The sequence below is a fragment of the Mizuhopecten yessoensis genome, unplaced genomic scaffold (assembly GCF_002113885.1).
Source record: "Mizuhopecten yessoensis strain PY_sf001 unplaced genomic scaffold, ASM211388v2 scaffold2329, whole genome shotgun sequence".
Lineage (NCBI taxonomy): Eukaryota > Metazoa > Mollusca > Bivalvia > Pectinida > Pectinidae > Mizuhopecten > Mizuhopecten yessoensis.
Window position 1 is genome coordinate 2,714,707 of NW_018404492.1, and position 11,738 is coordinate 2,726,444.

Genomic DNA, 11,738 nt, shown 5'->3' on the forward strand with positions numbered 1-11,738 from the left:
GTGTCTTGATTGATGAAGTTGGTGTCTTGGTTGATGAAGTTGGTGTCTTGATTGATGAAGTTGGTGTCTTGACTGGTGGAATTGGTGTCTTGATTGGTGAAGTTGGTGTCTTGATTGATGAAGTTGGTGTCTTGATTGGTGAAGTTGGTGTCTTGATTGATGAAGTTGGTGTCTTGATTGGTGAAGTTAGTGTCTTGATTGATGAAGTTGGTGTCTTGATTGGTGAAGTTAGTGTCTTGTCATGATGAAGTTACCTTAATGGATGAAGCTGATATCTTGACTAATTGCACATTCATTACAGTAGTGATAAGCTCTGTAGATTATCAGATACTTGGTTTTCATATATAATATTTGTATTTCTTTTGTATTGCTAGATTTAATGACAATCCTCATGGCCTATTTGGTGTGGTGCAGAGTGACCAGACTGTGATCGTCAATCCAGCTGATCTCAGTCGCTCGGTCAGACTCAACTTCACTCGCTATGCGGGCACATTTGGAAACATCATCCTCACATTCCAGATCAAGTATGACTTGGTAAGTGAATTTTGTTCAATTGTCCTAGTCCATCCAGCAAGTCAAGCTGGGAAAAGAATACACCTGCTGTACCCACTGCATGTATCGTAGGGGGCAACAAACCCCCTGCAGCATTAGGGGTTTGCTTTGGTGTCCTCTATTTGGGGACACAAGAGCAATCAAAATAAATCTGCTGTGCTCATTGCAATATTTGTGATCTTTATCTTCCTTTCTACTTCTATCTTCCTTTTATTCCTAGCGCCTTGTTTGGCAAAACCTCACTTTTGGCTTAAATGTTGAGCGTTCGCCCAGGTGAGGAAGGCAATAGGTTCTGTCCCCAGGCCGTGACATGCCAAAGTCCTTAAAAATGGTAGTTGTTATTCCCTGCTTAAGGTTCAGCATTAAGGGGGATGGCAACAACTGATTCACCCGTTGTCAGTATAATGTGACCGGGCAGAATGCTGTGCTGGGTGCTTTCGGCATGGTATTTCAGTGAGATAGCACAATAAAGTCGGCATCAGATCCGCGCTATCACAAGGAGGCAAGCACACCAACATACCCTGTCTCCTGCATACACACACACAAGCATGCATACATTAAACACATGGGGCACGTCTTTTAATAACCTTAGCTGTTAATAGGATGTTAAACAAAATTATACCAAACCAAACCAACTGATAACAGGAAACATGGCTTAAATCGTTTCAGAGGAAACATTAATTGAATTACCTCAAAGATACCATAAGTTAAATCACTAATTGACTCCATGACTGTCAGGAACAAGCGAGCACTGCTGATGACTTCTTTTTCAGACACACTTAATTACATCTCTGCACTACTTCGTGAAGAATTTCATTCATGTAGTATTCACCTTAAGCTTGTATGTCTTGAAAGTAATTTATTTGCATGGTACCTTTTATAGTAACCAATGCTGAATGCGGATATACATGAAAATAAACGTATGCAATATATTTATTAAGTTATCTGCAATACTTATCTGACCATATTGCAAAGGAACCTTAACTTGTATTAGTAGAATTAATGTAAACTTCATATTTTTAGCTCACCTGGCACGAAGTGCCAAGTGAGCTTATGCCGTGGCGCGGCGTCCCTCGTCCGTCCGTCGTCCATCCATCGTCAATATTTTACTTTAAACGACTTCTTCTTAATAACCAAAAGGCCTAGGGTGATGATATTTGGCCAGAAGCAAACTGGGATGAAGGGCTACAAAGTTTGTTCAAATAAATGACCTTCATCCATATTCAAGGTCACAGGGGTCAAATATGTTAGAAACTTTAAACAACTTCTTCTGAATAACCTAAATGCCCAGGGTGATAATATTTGGCCAGTAGCTAGCTGAGATGAAGGGCTACACAGTTTGTTCAGATGAATGACTTTCATCCATATTCAAGGTCACAGGGGTCAAATATGTTAAAAACTTTAAACAACTTCTTCTGAATAACCAAAATGCCCTGGGTGATGATATTTAGTCAGTAGCATACTAGGATCAAGGGCTACCAAGTTTGTTTAAATGTATGACCTTGAATCATATTCAAGGTCACAAGGAGCAAATATGTTTAAAATATTTCAACAACTTGTTCTGAATAACCAAAAGGCTCAGGATGTTGATATTTAGTTAGTAGCATATGCTGGGATCAAGGCCTACTATGATTGTTAAAGTGAATGACTTTGACTTATATTCAAGACCACAGGGGTCAAATTTGTGTAAAATCTTTAAACAACCTCTTATGAATAACCATGGGTCCCAGGATGTTTATACTTTGCAAGTTGCATCCTGAGATGAAAGGCTATACAATGTGTTCAACATAATGACTTTGTTCGACTTTCAATCACAGGGGTGAAATGTTTTAAAAAAAATTAGCCAGGTCTTTTGAACGAATTTTAATCATAAATACTGATATTTTGCCTGTAGCTTTTAGATCACTTTTAAGGTTACAAGTGTGAGATTTATACCAGGTGAGCGATGCAGGCCCATTGGGCCTCTTGTTTGTCTATGAAATGAGATCACATAATCAGATGTTGTGTTTAAAATAGGGACAACTTCCCTATGTAACAAAAATGCATTTTACTTGAAGTGTGGAAGTTCAACTAAGATAACAAGTGTGCCTCTAGTGATAGATCTCTAGTCCTCTAGTGATCGACCTCTAGTGATAAACCTCTAGTGATAGATCCCTAGTCCTCTAGTGATAGGCCTCTAGTGATAGACCTCTAGTGATAGACCTCTAGTCCTCTAGTGATAGACCTCTAGGAATCAACCTCTAGTGATAGACCTTAAGTGATAAACCTCTAGTGATAGACCTCTAGTGATAAACCTCTAGTGATAGACCTCTAGTGATAAACCTCTAGTGATAAACCTCTAGTGATAGATCTCTAGTGATAAACCTCTAGCGATAGATCTCTAGTGTGATAGACCTCTAGAGATAGATCTCTAGTGTGATAAACCTCTAGTAATAGATCTCTAGTGTGATAGACCTCTAGTGATAGATCTCTAGTGTGATAAACCTCTAGTGATAGATCTCTAGTGTGATAAACCTCTAGTGAAAGACCTCTAGGGATAAACCTCTAGTGATAAACCTCTAGTGATAGATCTCTAGTGATAACCTCTAGTGATAGACCTCTAGTGATAAACCTCTAGTGATAGACTTCAAGTGATAGAAGTGATAAACCTCTAGTGATAGACCTCTAGTGATAAACCTCTAGTGATAGACCTCTAGTGATAAACCTCTAGTGATACCCCTCTAGCGATAGATCTCTAGTGTGATAGACCTCTAGTGATAGATCTCTAGTGTGATAAACCTCTAGTGATAGATCTCTAGTGTGATAGACCTCTAGTGATAAACCTCTAGTGATAGACTTCTAGTGATAAATCTATAGTGATAACCTCTAGTGATAGACCTCTAGTGATAGACTTCTAGTGATAAACCTCTAGTGATAGAAGTGATAAACCTCTAGTGATAGACCTCTTGTGATAGACCTCTAGTGATAACTCTAGTGATAAACCTCTAGTGATAGACCTCTAGTGATAACTCTAGTGATCAACCTTTAGTGATAACACTCTAGTGATAAAACTCTAGTGATAGACCTCTAGTGATAAACCTCTAGTTCGGCAGCATGCTACCTCATGTACTTTTGACTTTTTGTTTCACATCAAAGAACAACACAAAATAGATTGTTGATCACGATTTACAAATCGTGATACCTACACTCTAAGATGTATGTATTTTAAAAAGGCAGACATTTGATTAGGGTCAAATATGTTTAGGGTCAAATATGTTTAGAATCTTTAAACAACTTCTTCTGAATAACCAAAAAGCCTAGGATAATGTTATTTAGCCAGTAACATGCTGGAATAAAGGGCTACCAAGTTTGTTCAAATGATTGACCTTGAAGTATATTCAAGGTCACAGGGGTCAAATATGTATGAAACCTTTAAACAACTTCTACTTAATAACCAAGGAGCCTAGGACAATGATATTTGGTCAATAGTTTGCTGGGATGAACGGCTACCAAGTTTGTTCAAATGAATGACCTTTACTTATGTTCATGGTCACAGGGGTCAAATATGTTTAAAGCCTTTAAACAACTTCTTCTCAATAACCAAAAGGCCTACAATGATGCTATTTGAGCAGAAGCATGCTGTTTTGAAGGGCTAACAAGTTTGTGAAAATGAATAACCTTCGCCCATATTCAAGGTCACAGTGGTCATTATATGTTTAAATCTTTAAATTACTTTAAAATATTTCTCCAAAAGCATGCTGTGTTGGAAGACTATAAACTCTGTTCAACCTAATGTCCTTGTTCGACATTCAAGGTCACAGGCATCATATGTTTAAATCTTTTAATAGGTTCTTATGATTCAAACACTGATATTCTGCTTGTAGCTGTATTTAAGTCCACTTTTAAGATTACAAGTGTGAGATTAATACCAGGTGAGTGATTCAGGCCCATTGGGCCTCTTGTATTATAAAAGTTTTCTCATTAAGAACTCTCCAAACCATACCTTTTATAAATACCCAGTGTGCTCAATACAGAAAATATTGCATAGATTAGTGGGAATCTTATTTTAAACTTAATGCACTTGAAGTATTTAAAAAATAGAATAAAACGAAAATAAATCAAGAAGATGGAAAGTTTAACATATAAAATTCTTTCTGTTGATTTGAAATAGCATGAGCTTATCCTTTTCAAACATTTAACAAGAAAGTAAACAAAATTGGCTATTTATGTCTGTGTGTGGAGGCGATAAATATCTTTCCTTTTTAATCTTTAAAATGGCCAAACCCACACCCTTTGAAAGAAACATTTATCATTGAGGTGGAGTACTGCTTACCTAATTAGCCTCAATATCACTGTATTTATAGGATTATATTGCAAACCATGTTTAACTCAAAGTTTTATCCCATTCAAACATAATCAACATGTTCTACATGCATGATGTGCATGACTTCTCAGGGTGAATAGGATAAGTACGTTAACAAAAATGAATACTTCAGAATTACTCAAACAAGTCGAGATTTATTTTCTACTAAAAGATTTTCTTGTAAATGTTTCATTTATAGAAGTGAATTGATTTCAAGAGAAAGTTTAGATTGTTCAAATGGGTTAACCTTGTATATAAGGATCATAAAAGTGATTCTAAACAGTTTGTTGTGACTACACATGCTTACTGAGGGGAAATCAGTCATTTGGTTTGATATGACAGTCTATCATCGGTAAAAGGAAGGGCTTCAGACTAAAAAGCTTCAAAATTGTGTTGGATATATATACAGGTTTTCATTATAGTCAGGCGTATATAGAGGCATGTTATAATATAACAGTAGGGCACATTTGTAGGTAAAGTTTGACGGTTCCTCAATGTCCTTAAAAGACCATGTGCCCTGAGAATTTCCTCTGTATAGATCAATCTACCTACAATGTAGTCAAGCTGAGGACAAAGGTCAAAGCACTAAGGTCAATTCTACAGGATATGTGTTATATCATACATGATAAGACTTATAAAACTAGGGTTATTGATAAATCTCTCAATAGATATTAAAGGTCAAATCACTGATGTTAAAGGTCAAATCACGGTTCAGATCTGAAATACTGAAGATGAGTTTTAAACCATTTAGTAAGACGTTGACCTACCTTGTACCCAACAGAGTGTAACACTGACGGTCAAAAGTACTCAAAAAGATTTGTCCGATGTTTTATGTATATTGGGATCCAAACTGGTATCTGTTTACATTTATTTAGTGAAAGTACTGGCAGACAGGAAATAATTTATGACTTTCTTGATTCCCGATAGGCGGTCTTTAAATTGGGAATGTTTGAAGTTAGATAATATCAGATGACCCATGTAATTTATTGAACTTCTCACAAATGATTTAGGGCCAGATTTGTAGTTTTCTTTTAATGGAATATGTGTTCATACATACAAGAAGTAGGGTTTAAAATCTGGGTCTGAATTAAGGCATCTTTTATTAGACTCCATTAAACTCTCTTGGTTATGGTCGTGACAAAAAGTACAAAATGTTATAAACCTTTTTTTTTTTAAATCATAATCATTTGCAATTTTTATTTTTATTTTGCAATTTGTCATTTCATTTGATTTAAAATAATCTTGAGCTTTCAGAATGCATGCATCAGAAAGATTTACACTTGTTTTTAAGAGATATTGGTCCTGCATGTAATTTTCTCCCTCCATTCACAGAATTTCTCTGATTTTACATGTTCAAGATTCTCCTGTCACCCCTAGGGTATGATGTCTCTGTCATCTCTAGGGTAAGATTTCTCTGTCACCCCTTAGAATATGATTTCTTCCTTTACCTTTAGGAAATTATTTCTCTGTCAGCCGCTAGGGTATGATTTCTCTGTCACCCATTGGGCAGTTTCCCTTAGGTCTCTGTCGTCACTAGTGAAGATTTCTCTTGTCACCTATTGGGTAAGATTTTTCTATTACCCCTAGGGTATGATTTCTCTGTCACCTCTAGTGTAAAATTTCCCTTGGGTCTCTGTCATCTCTTGGGTAAGATTTCCCTTGGGTCTAAAGTATGATTTCTCAGTCACCCCTAGAGTGTATGAATTATCTGTCACCCCCTAGAGTGTAAGATTTATCTGTCACCCCCTAGAGTGTAAGATTTCTCTGTCACCCCCTAGTGTGTAAGATTTCTCTGTTACCCCCTAGAGTGTAAGATTTCTCTGTCACCCCCTAGAGTGTAAGATTTCTCTGTCACCCCCTAGATTGGAAGATTTCTCTGTCACTCCCTAGAGTGTAAGATTTCTCTGTCACCCCCTAGAGTATATGATTTCTCTGTCACCCCCTAGAGTGAAAGATTTCTCTGTCACCCCCTAGAGTATATGTAGATTGGAAGATTTCTCTGTCACTCCCTAGAGTGTAACATTTCTCTGTCACCCCCTAGAGTATATGATTTCTCTGTCACCCCCTAGAGTGTAAGATTTCACTGTCCCCCCCTAGAGTGTAAGATTTCTCTGTCCCCCCCTAGATTGGAAGATTTCTCTGTCACTCCCTAGAGTGTAACATTTCTCTGTCACCCCCTAGAGTATATGATTTATCTGTCACCCCCTAGAGTGAAAGATTTCTCTGTCACCCCCTAGAGTATATGATTTATCTGTCACCCCTTAGAGTGTAAGATTTATCTGTCACCCCCTAGAGTGTAAGATTAATCTGTCACCCCCTAGAGTGTAAGATTTCTCTGTCACCCCTAGAGTGTATGATTTCTCTGTCACCCCCTAGAGTGTAAGATTTCTCTGTCACCCCCTAGAGTGTAAGATTTCTCTGTCACCCCCTAGAGTGTATGATATCTCGTGTCACCCCCTAGAGTGTAAGATTTCTCTGTCACCCCTAGAGTGTATGATTTCTCTGTCACCCCCTAGAGTGTATGATTTCTCTGTCACCCCTAGAGTGTATGATTTCTCTGTCACCCCCTAGAGTGTATGATTTCTCTGTCACCCCCTAGAGTGTAAGATTTCTCTGTCACCCCCTAGAGTGTAAGATTTCTCTGTCACCCCCTAGAGTATATGATTTTTCTGTCACCCCCTAGAGTATATGGTTTCTCTGTCACCCCATATAGTGTGTTTTCTCTGTCACCCCTAGAGTGTATGATTTCTCTGTCACCCCCTAGAGTATATGATTTCTCTGTCACCCCATATAGTGTGATTTCTCTGTCTCCCCTAGAGTGGATGATTTCTCTGTCACCCCATATAGTGAGTTTTCTCTGTCACCCCTAGAGTGTATTATTTCTCTGTCACCCCCTAGAGTACATGGTTTCTCTGTCACCCCCTAGAGGATATGATTTTTCTGTCACCCCCTAGAGTGTATGCTTTCTCTGTCACCCTCTAGTGTGTATGATTTCTCTGTCACCCCTAGCGTTTATGATTTCTCTGTCACCCTCTAGAGTGTAAGATTTCTCTGTCATTCCTAGAGTGTATGATTTCTATGTCACCCCCTAGAGTGTATGCTTTCTCTGTCACCCTCTAGTGTGTAAGATTTCTCTGTCATTCCTAGAGTGTATGATTTCTCTGTAACCCCCTAGAGTGTATGATTTCTCCGTCACCCCCTAGAGTGAAAGATTTTTCTGTCACCCCCTAGAGTGTATGATTTCTCTGTCACCCCCTAGAGTGTAAGATTTCTCTGTCACCCCCAAAAGTGTAAGATTTCTCTGTCACTCCTAGAGTGTATGATTTCTCTGTCACCCTCTAGAGTATATAATTTCTCTGTCACCCCCTAGAGTGTATGATTTCTCTGTCACCCCCTAGAGTGTAAGATTTCTCTGTCACCCCTAGAGTGTATGATTTCTCTGTAACCCCCTAGAGTGTATGATTTCTCTGTCACTCCTAGAGTGTATGATTTCTCTGTCACCCCCTAGAGTGTAAGATTTCTCTGTCACCCCCTAGAGTGTATGATTTATCTGTCACCCCCTAGAGTGTATGATTTATCTGTCACCCTCTAGAGTGTAAGATTTCTCTGTCACCCCCAAAAGTGTAAGATTTCTCTGTCACCCCCTAGAGTGTATGATTTCTCTGTCACCTCCTAGAGTATATAATTTCTCTGTCACCCCCTAGAGTGTATGATTTCTATGTCACCCCCTAGAGTGTAAGATTTCTCTGTCACCCCCTAGAGCGTAAGATTTCTCTGTCACCCCCTAGAGTATATGATTTATCTGTCACCCCCTAGAGTGTAAGATTTCTCTGTCACCCCCTAGAGTGTATGATTTCTCTATCACCCCATAGAGTGTATGATTTCTCTGTCACCTCCTAGAGTATATGATTTATCTGTCACCCCCTAGAGTGTATGATTTCTCTGTCACCCCCTAGAGTGTATGATTTCTCTGTCACCCCCAATTTCTATTTAGGCTGATTCTGAAGTACCGTTTATGTATGAAACTTTCAACACATCCCACAAACATTAGCCTACTAAACAGAAACCATAAGTTTATCTTAGTATATAGTTTAAAAGAATTTGTTTATAAGAGAATTGTAACATTGTGTTCCAAGTTGTATGTATCCAGTTAGATTTCTAGCTGATTATCTGTTTTATGTGAACAGCTTCAGACCGGTGTGCTACTGTCCAAGAGTGGTGGGACAGTTTCATTTGATGATGGTCAGGCTGAGGTCATCACACATATCCCACTGGCCGGCGACGGATTCCTGGAGATGGACTCAAGCTTCTCTGTGACTCTGACTGAAGTTCGGCTCTCAGGAGCTGCAGGTTTGTGCCATAATGTTTATAACTTAATTATTGATTCTTAGCTCTTACCTTACCATCAGATGTAGACATTTACTGGAGGTCCTGTGTTCAGGGATAGTAATACTATAAAATTATAGAGGGGGTCACATTCTATCCTGACAAGTACATGTAAACTTATATAGGTTAGAGGCATCGGCCTCGGGATGATTTCTTGGTAGATGGAACTTCATGGAAAACAGATTATTACACTATTTTCTTCTAAACAGTCAGACTAAGAAGCGGGAACAATTTGCTGTTGTACATTGCGATGCTACATGAAGACAATTATAACAGTAGGGTTGTTGGTACAAGTCAAATATTATCAAGAATAGGGAGTATGTGACTGTAACGGAGAGGAGCGCTAGCCGGTGCCTTGTTCCTGTTGAGTAACTGTCTGGTTGCTTTGCCTAGGTGTGGACATGACATAGCTGACAAATGGATATGGAGGTGCATCAATCACAACACAGCCTGACATACTGCATTAACACTGCTCTATTGAGTTAAGCATGTTATAGATGCATGGCAACCAGTCAGCATTCATGTTTAACTTAATAAGGTACCGTTAAGTTGTGTTGTGATTACACCCTCGTAGCCTTATGTTGTCGTGTCTTACTTTTCCTTATGTCGTCGTGTCTTACTTGTCCTACAATGTCGTCTTGTCTTACTTGTCCTTATGTCGTCATGTCTTACTTGTCCTTATGTCGTCGTTTCTCACTTGTCCTTATGTCGTCATGTCTTACTTGTCCTTATGTCGTTGTTTCTCACTTGTCCTTATGTCGTCGTTTCTCACTTGTCCTTATGTCGTCATGTCTTACTTGTCCTTATGTCGTCGTGTCTTACTTGTCCTTATGTCGTCGTGTCTTACTTTTCCTTATGTCGTCGTGTCTCACTTGCCATTATGTCGTCATGTCTCACTTTTCCTTATGTTGTTGTGTCTCACTTGTCCTTATGTCGTTGTATCTTACTTGTCCTTATGTCCTCGTGTCTCACTTTTCCTTATGTCGTCGTGTCTTACTTGTTCTTATGTCGTCGTGTTTGACTTGCTAACAACAAGTTTGATTCTACGTCAGTAATAAACGACACATGCATATCTAAACAAATACGAAATCTACCTGAATGTATTAAACTTTTTAAGTGCTCTTGTACCAGGACCTGTACAGGTGGGAGATGTCGTGGTACTTTTTACCTGTGTCATAATTTGCGTCATAGAACTCTCTGTCCGGAAGAAATCCCTTACCCTGTATCCACGCGATCAGACATTAACTTACACACCCAATGTTCCTGTTACGGCTTGAGTGATGGATATTTCAACAGTATGAATAATTTAACAATATCTAGAGCCAAGTGGTACAGAAACTTTAATGATTTCGGGGACAGCAGAATTCCTATTCTTAAAGGATGCTTCATTATAGTCTCTCCCTTAAATGAAGTAAGGGGTAGTGTATATCAATCACTGTATTCGGTTTGCCCACATATTTATGTTAAAACCTTGTCTTACTAATTTCATTATTCCAGGACCTCTGTATTGCCTCCTAAATGACTGAACATTTTCTTATGACACCTAACAGACTGATATGTTTATCATGTACAGATCATGAATCAGTGTGTCAAACAACACTTACGTCCCTACCCTAAAGGTCAGTCATGGCAAGCGATCAGATATCAAATCATTTTATTACTTGTCTTGGCCGTAACTTGTAAATGACTGAACTTTTGCTGATGAGTATTTGTATCATGACAGTGTATTTTCTAGTTCTTTCAAATTCATATCCTTAATATCAAGTTCTAGGTGTGACTAGGGATCAAAGGTAATACAAAATATTTTCACTTCTAGTAAAAATGTAAGTTACATTTGCCTTAATCCCGACTATATATAGGAAGTGAATAAATGCAATTGGAATTTTAAAAACAAAAACATGTACTTTTAGTCTTGAATAATTGAAAACAAAAACTGGTGGAAAAAAGAAACACAAAGAAATCAGGATCCAGTTTCACAAATGTCCTCAAAGGTTATAAGCTCCATGCCTTTGGGGACTTGTTTTTAGGTCACCTGAGACAAAGTCTCAAGTGACCTATTGCGATCGCCTTTTGTCCGTCCTCGTCCCTCGACTGTCGTCCTTCATGCGTCCGTAAACAATTTACATTTTCAACTTCTTCTCCAAAACCCCTAAACCAATTTCAATGAAATTTTGCAGAAACCTTCCATGGCCAAAGGTCAACTAAAGTTGTGAATTATATGGTCCCCAGCCCCCAGGGGCCTGAGGGGCGGGGCCAAAAAGGGTAAAATTGACTAAAATTTCAAAAATCTTCTTCTCAAGATCCAGATATGGTAGAATCAAATACTCTTCATAGATAGAAGGGTCTTAAGGTGCTTTACTAAAATTGTGAATTTCTTGACCCTGGGGTCTCACGTTTCCCCCTGGGGAGGGGGTAAACTTTACTATAGTTTATATAGGGAAATCACATTTTGGACCAA

The 11,738-nt window shown here is 38.6% G+C and overlaps 1 protein-coding gene across 1 annotated transcript in view; it reads left to right on the forward strand.

Moving 5' to 3' along the window:
* The window catches only part of LOC110445605 (G-protein coupled receptor 98-like), a 106,547-nt gene that overhangs the window by 39,124 nt on the left and 55,685 nt on the right, over positions 1-11,738 (forward strand). Inside the window, exons 35-36 of the mRNA XM_021490289.1 lie at positions 375-534; positions 9,082-9,244. Of these exons, the coding sequence (XP_021345964.1) occupies positions 375-534; positions 9,082-9,244 (323 nt within the window). The remainder of the gene's footprint in view (positions 1-374; positions 535-9,081; positions 9,245-11,738) is intronic.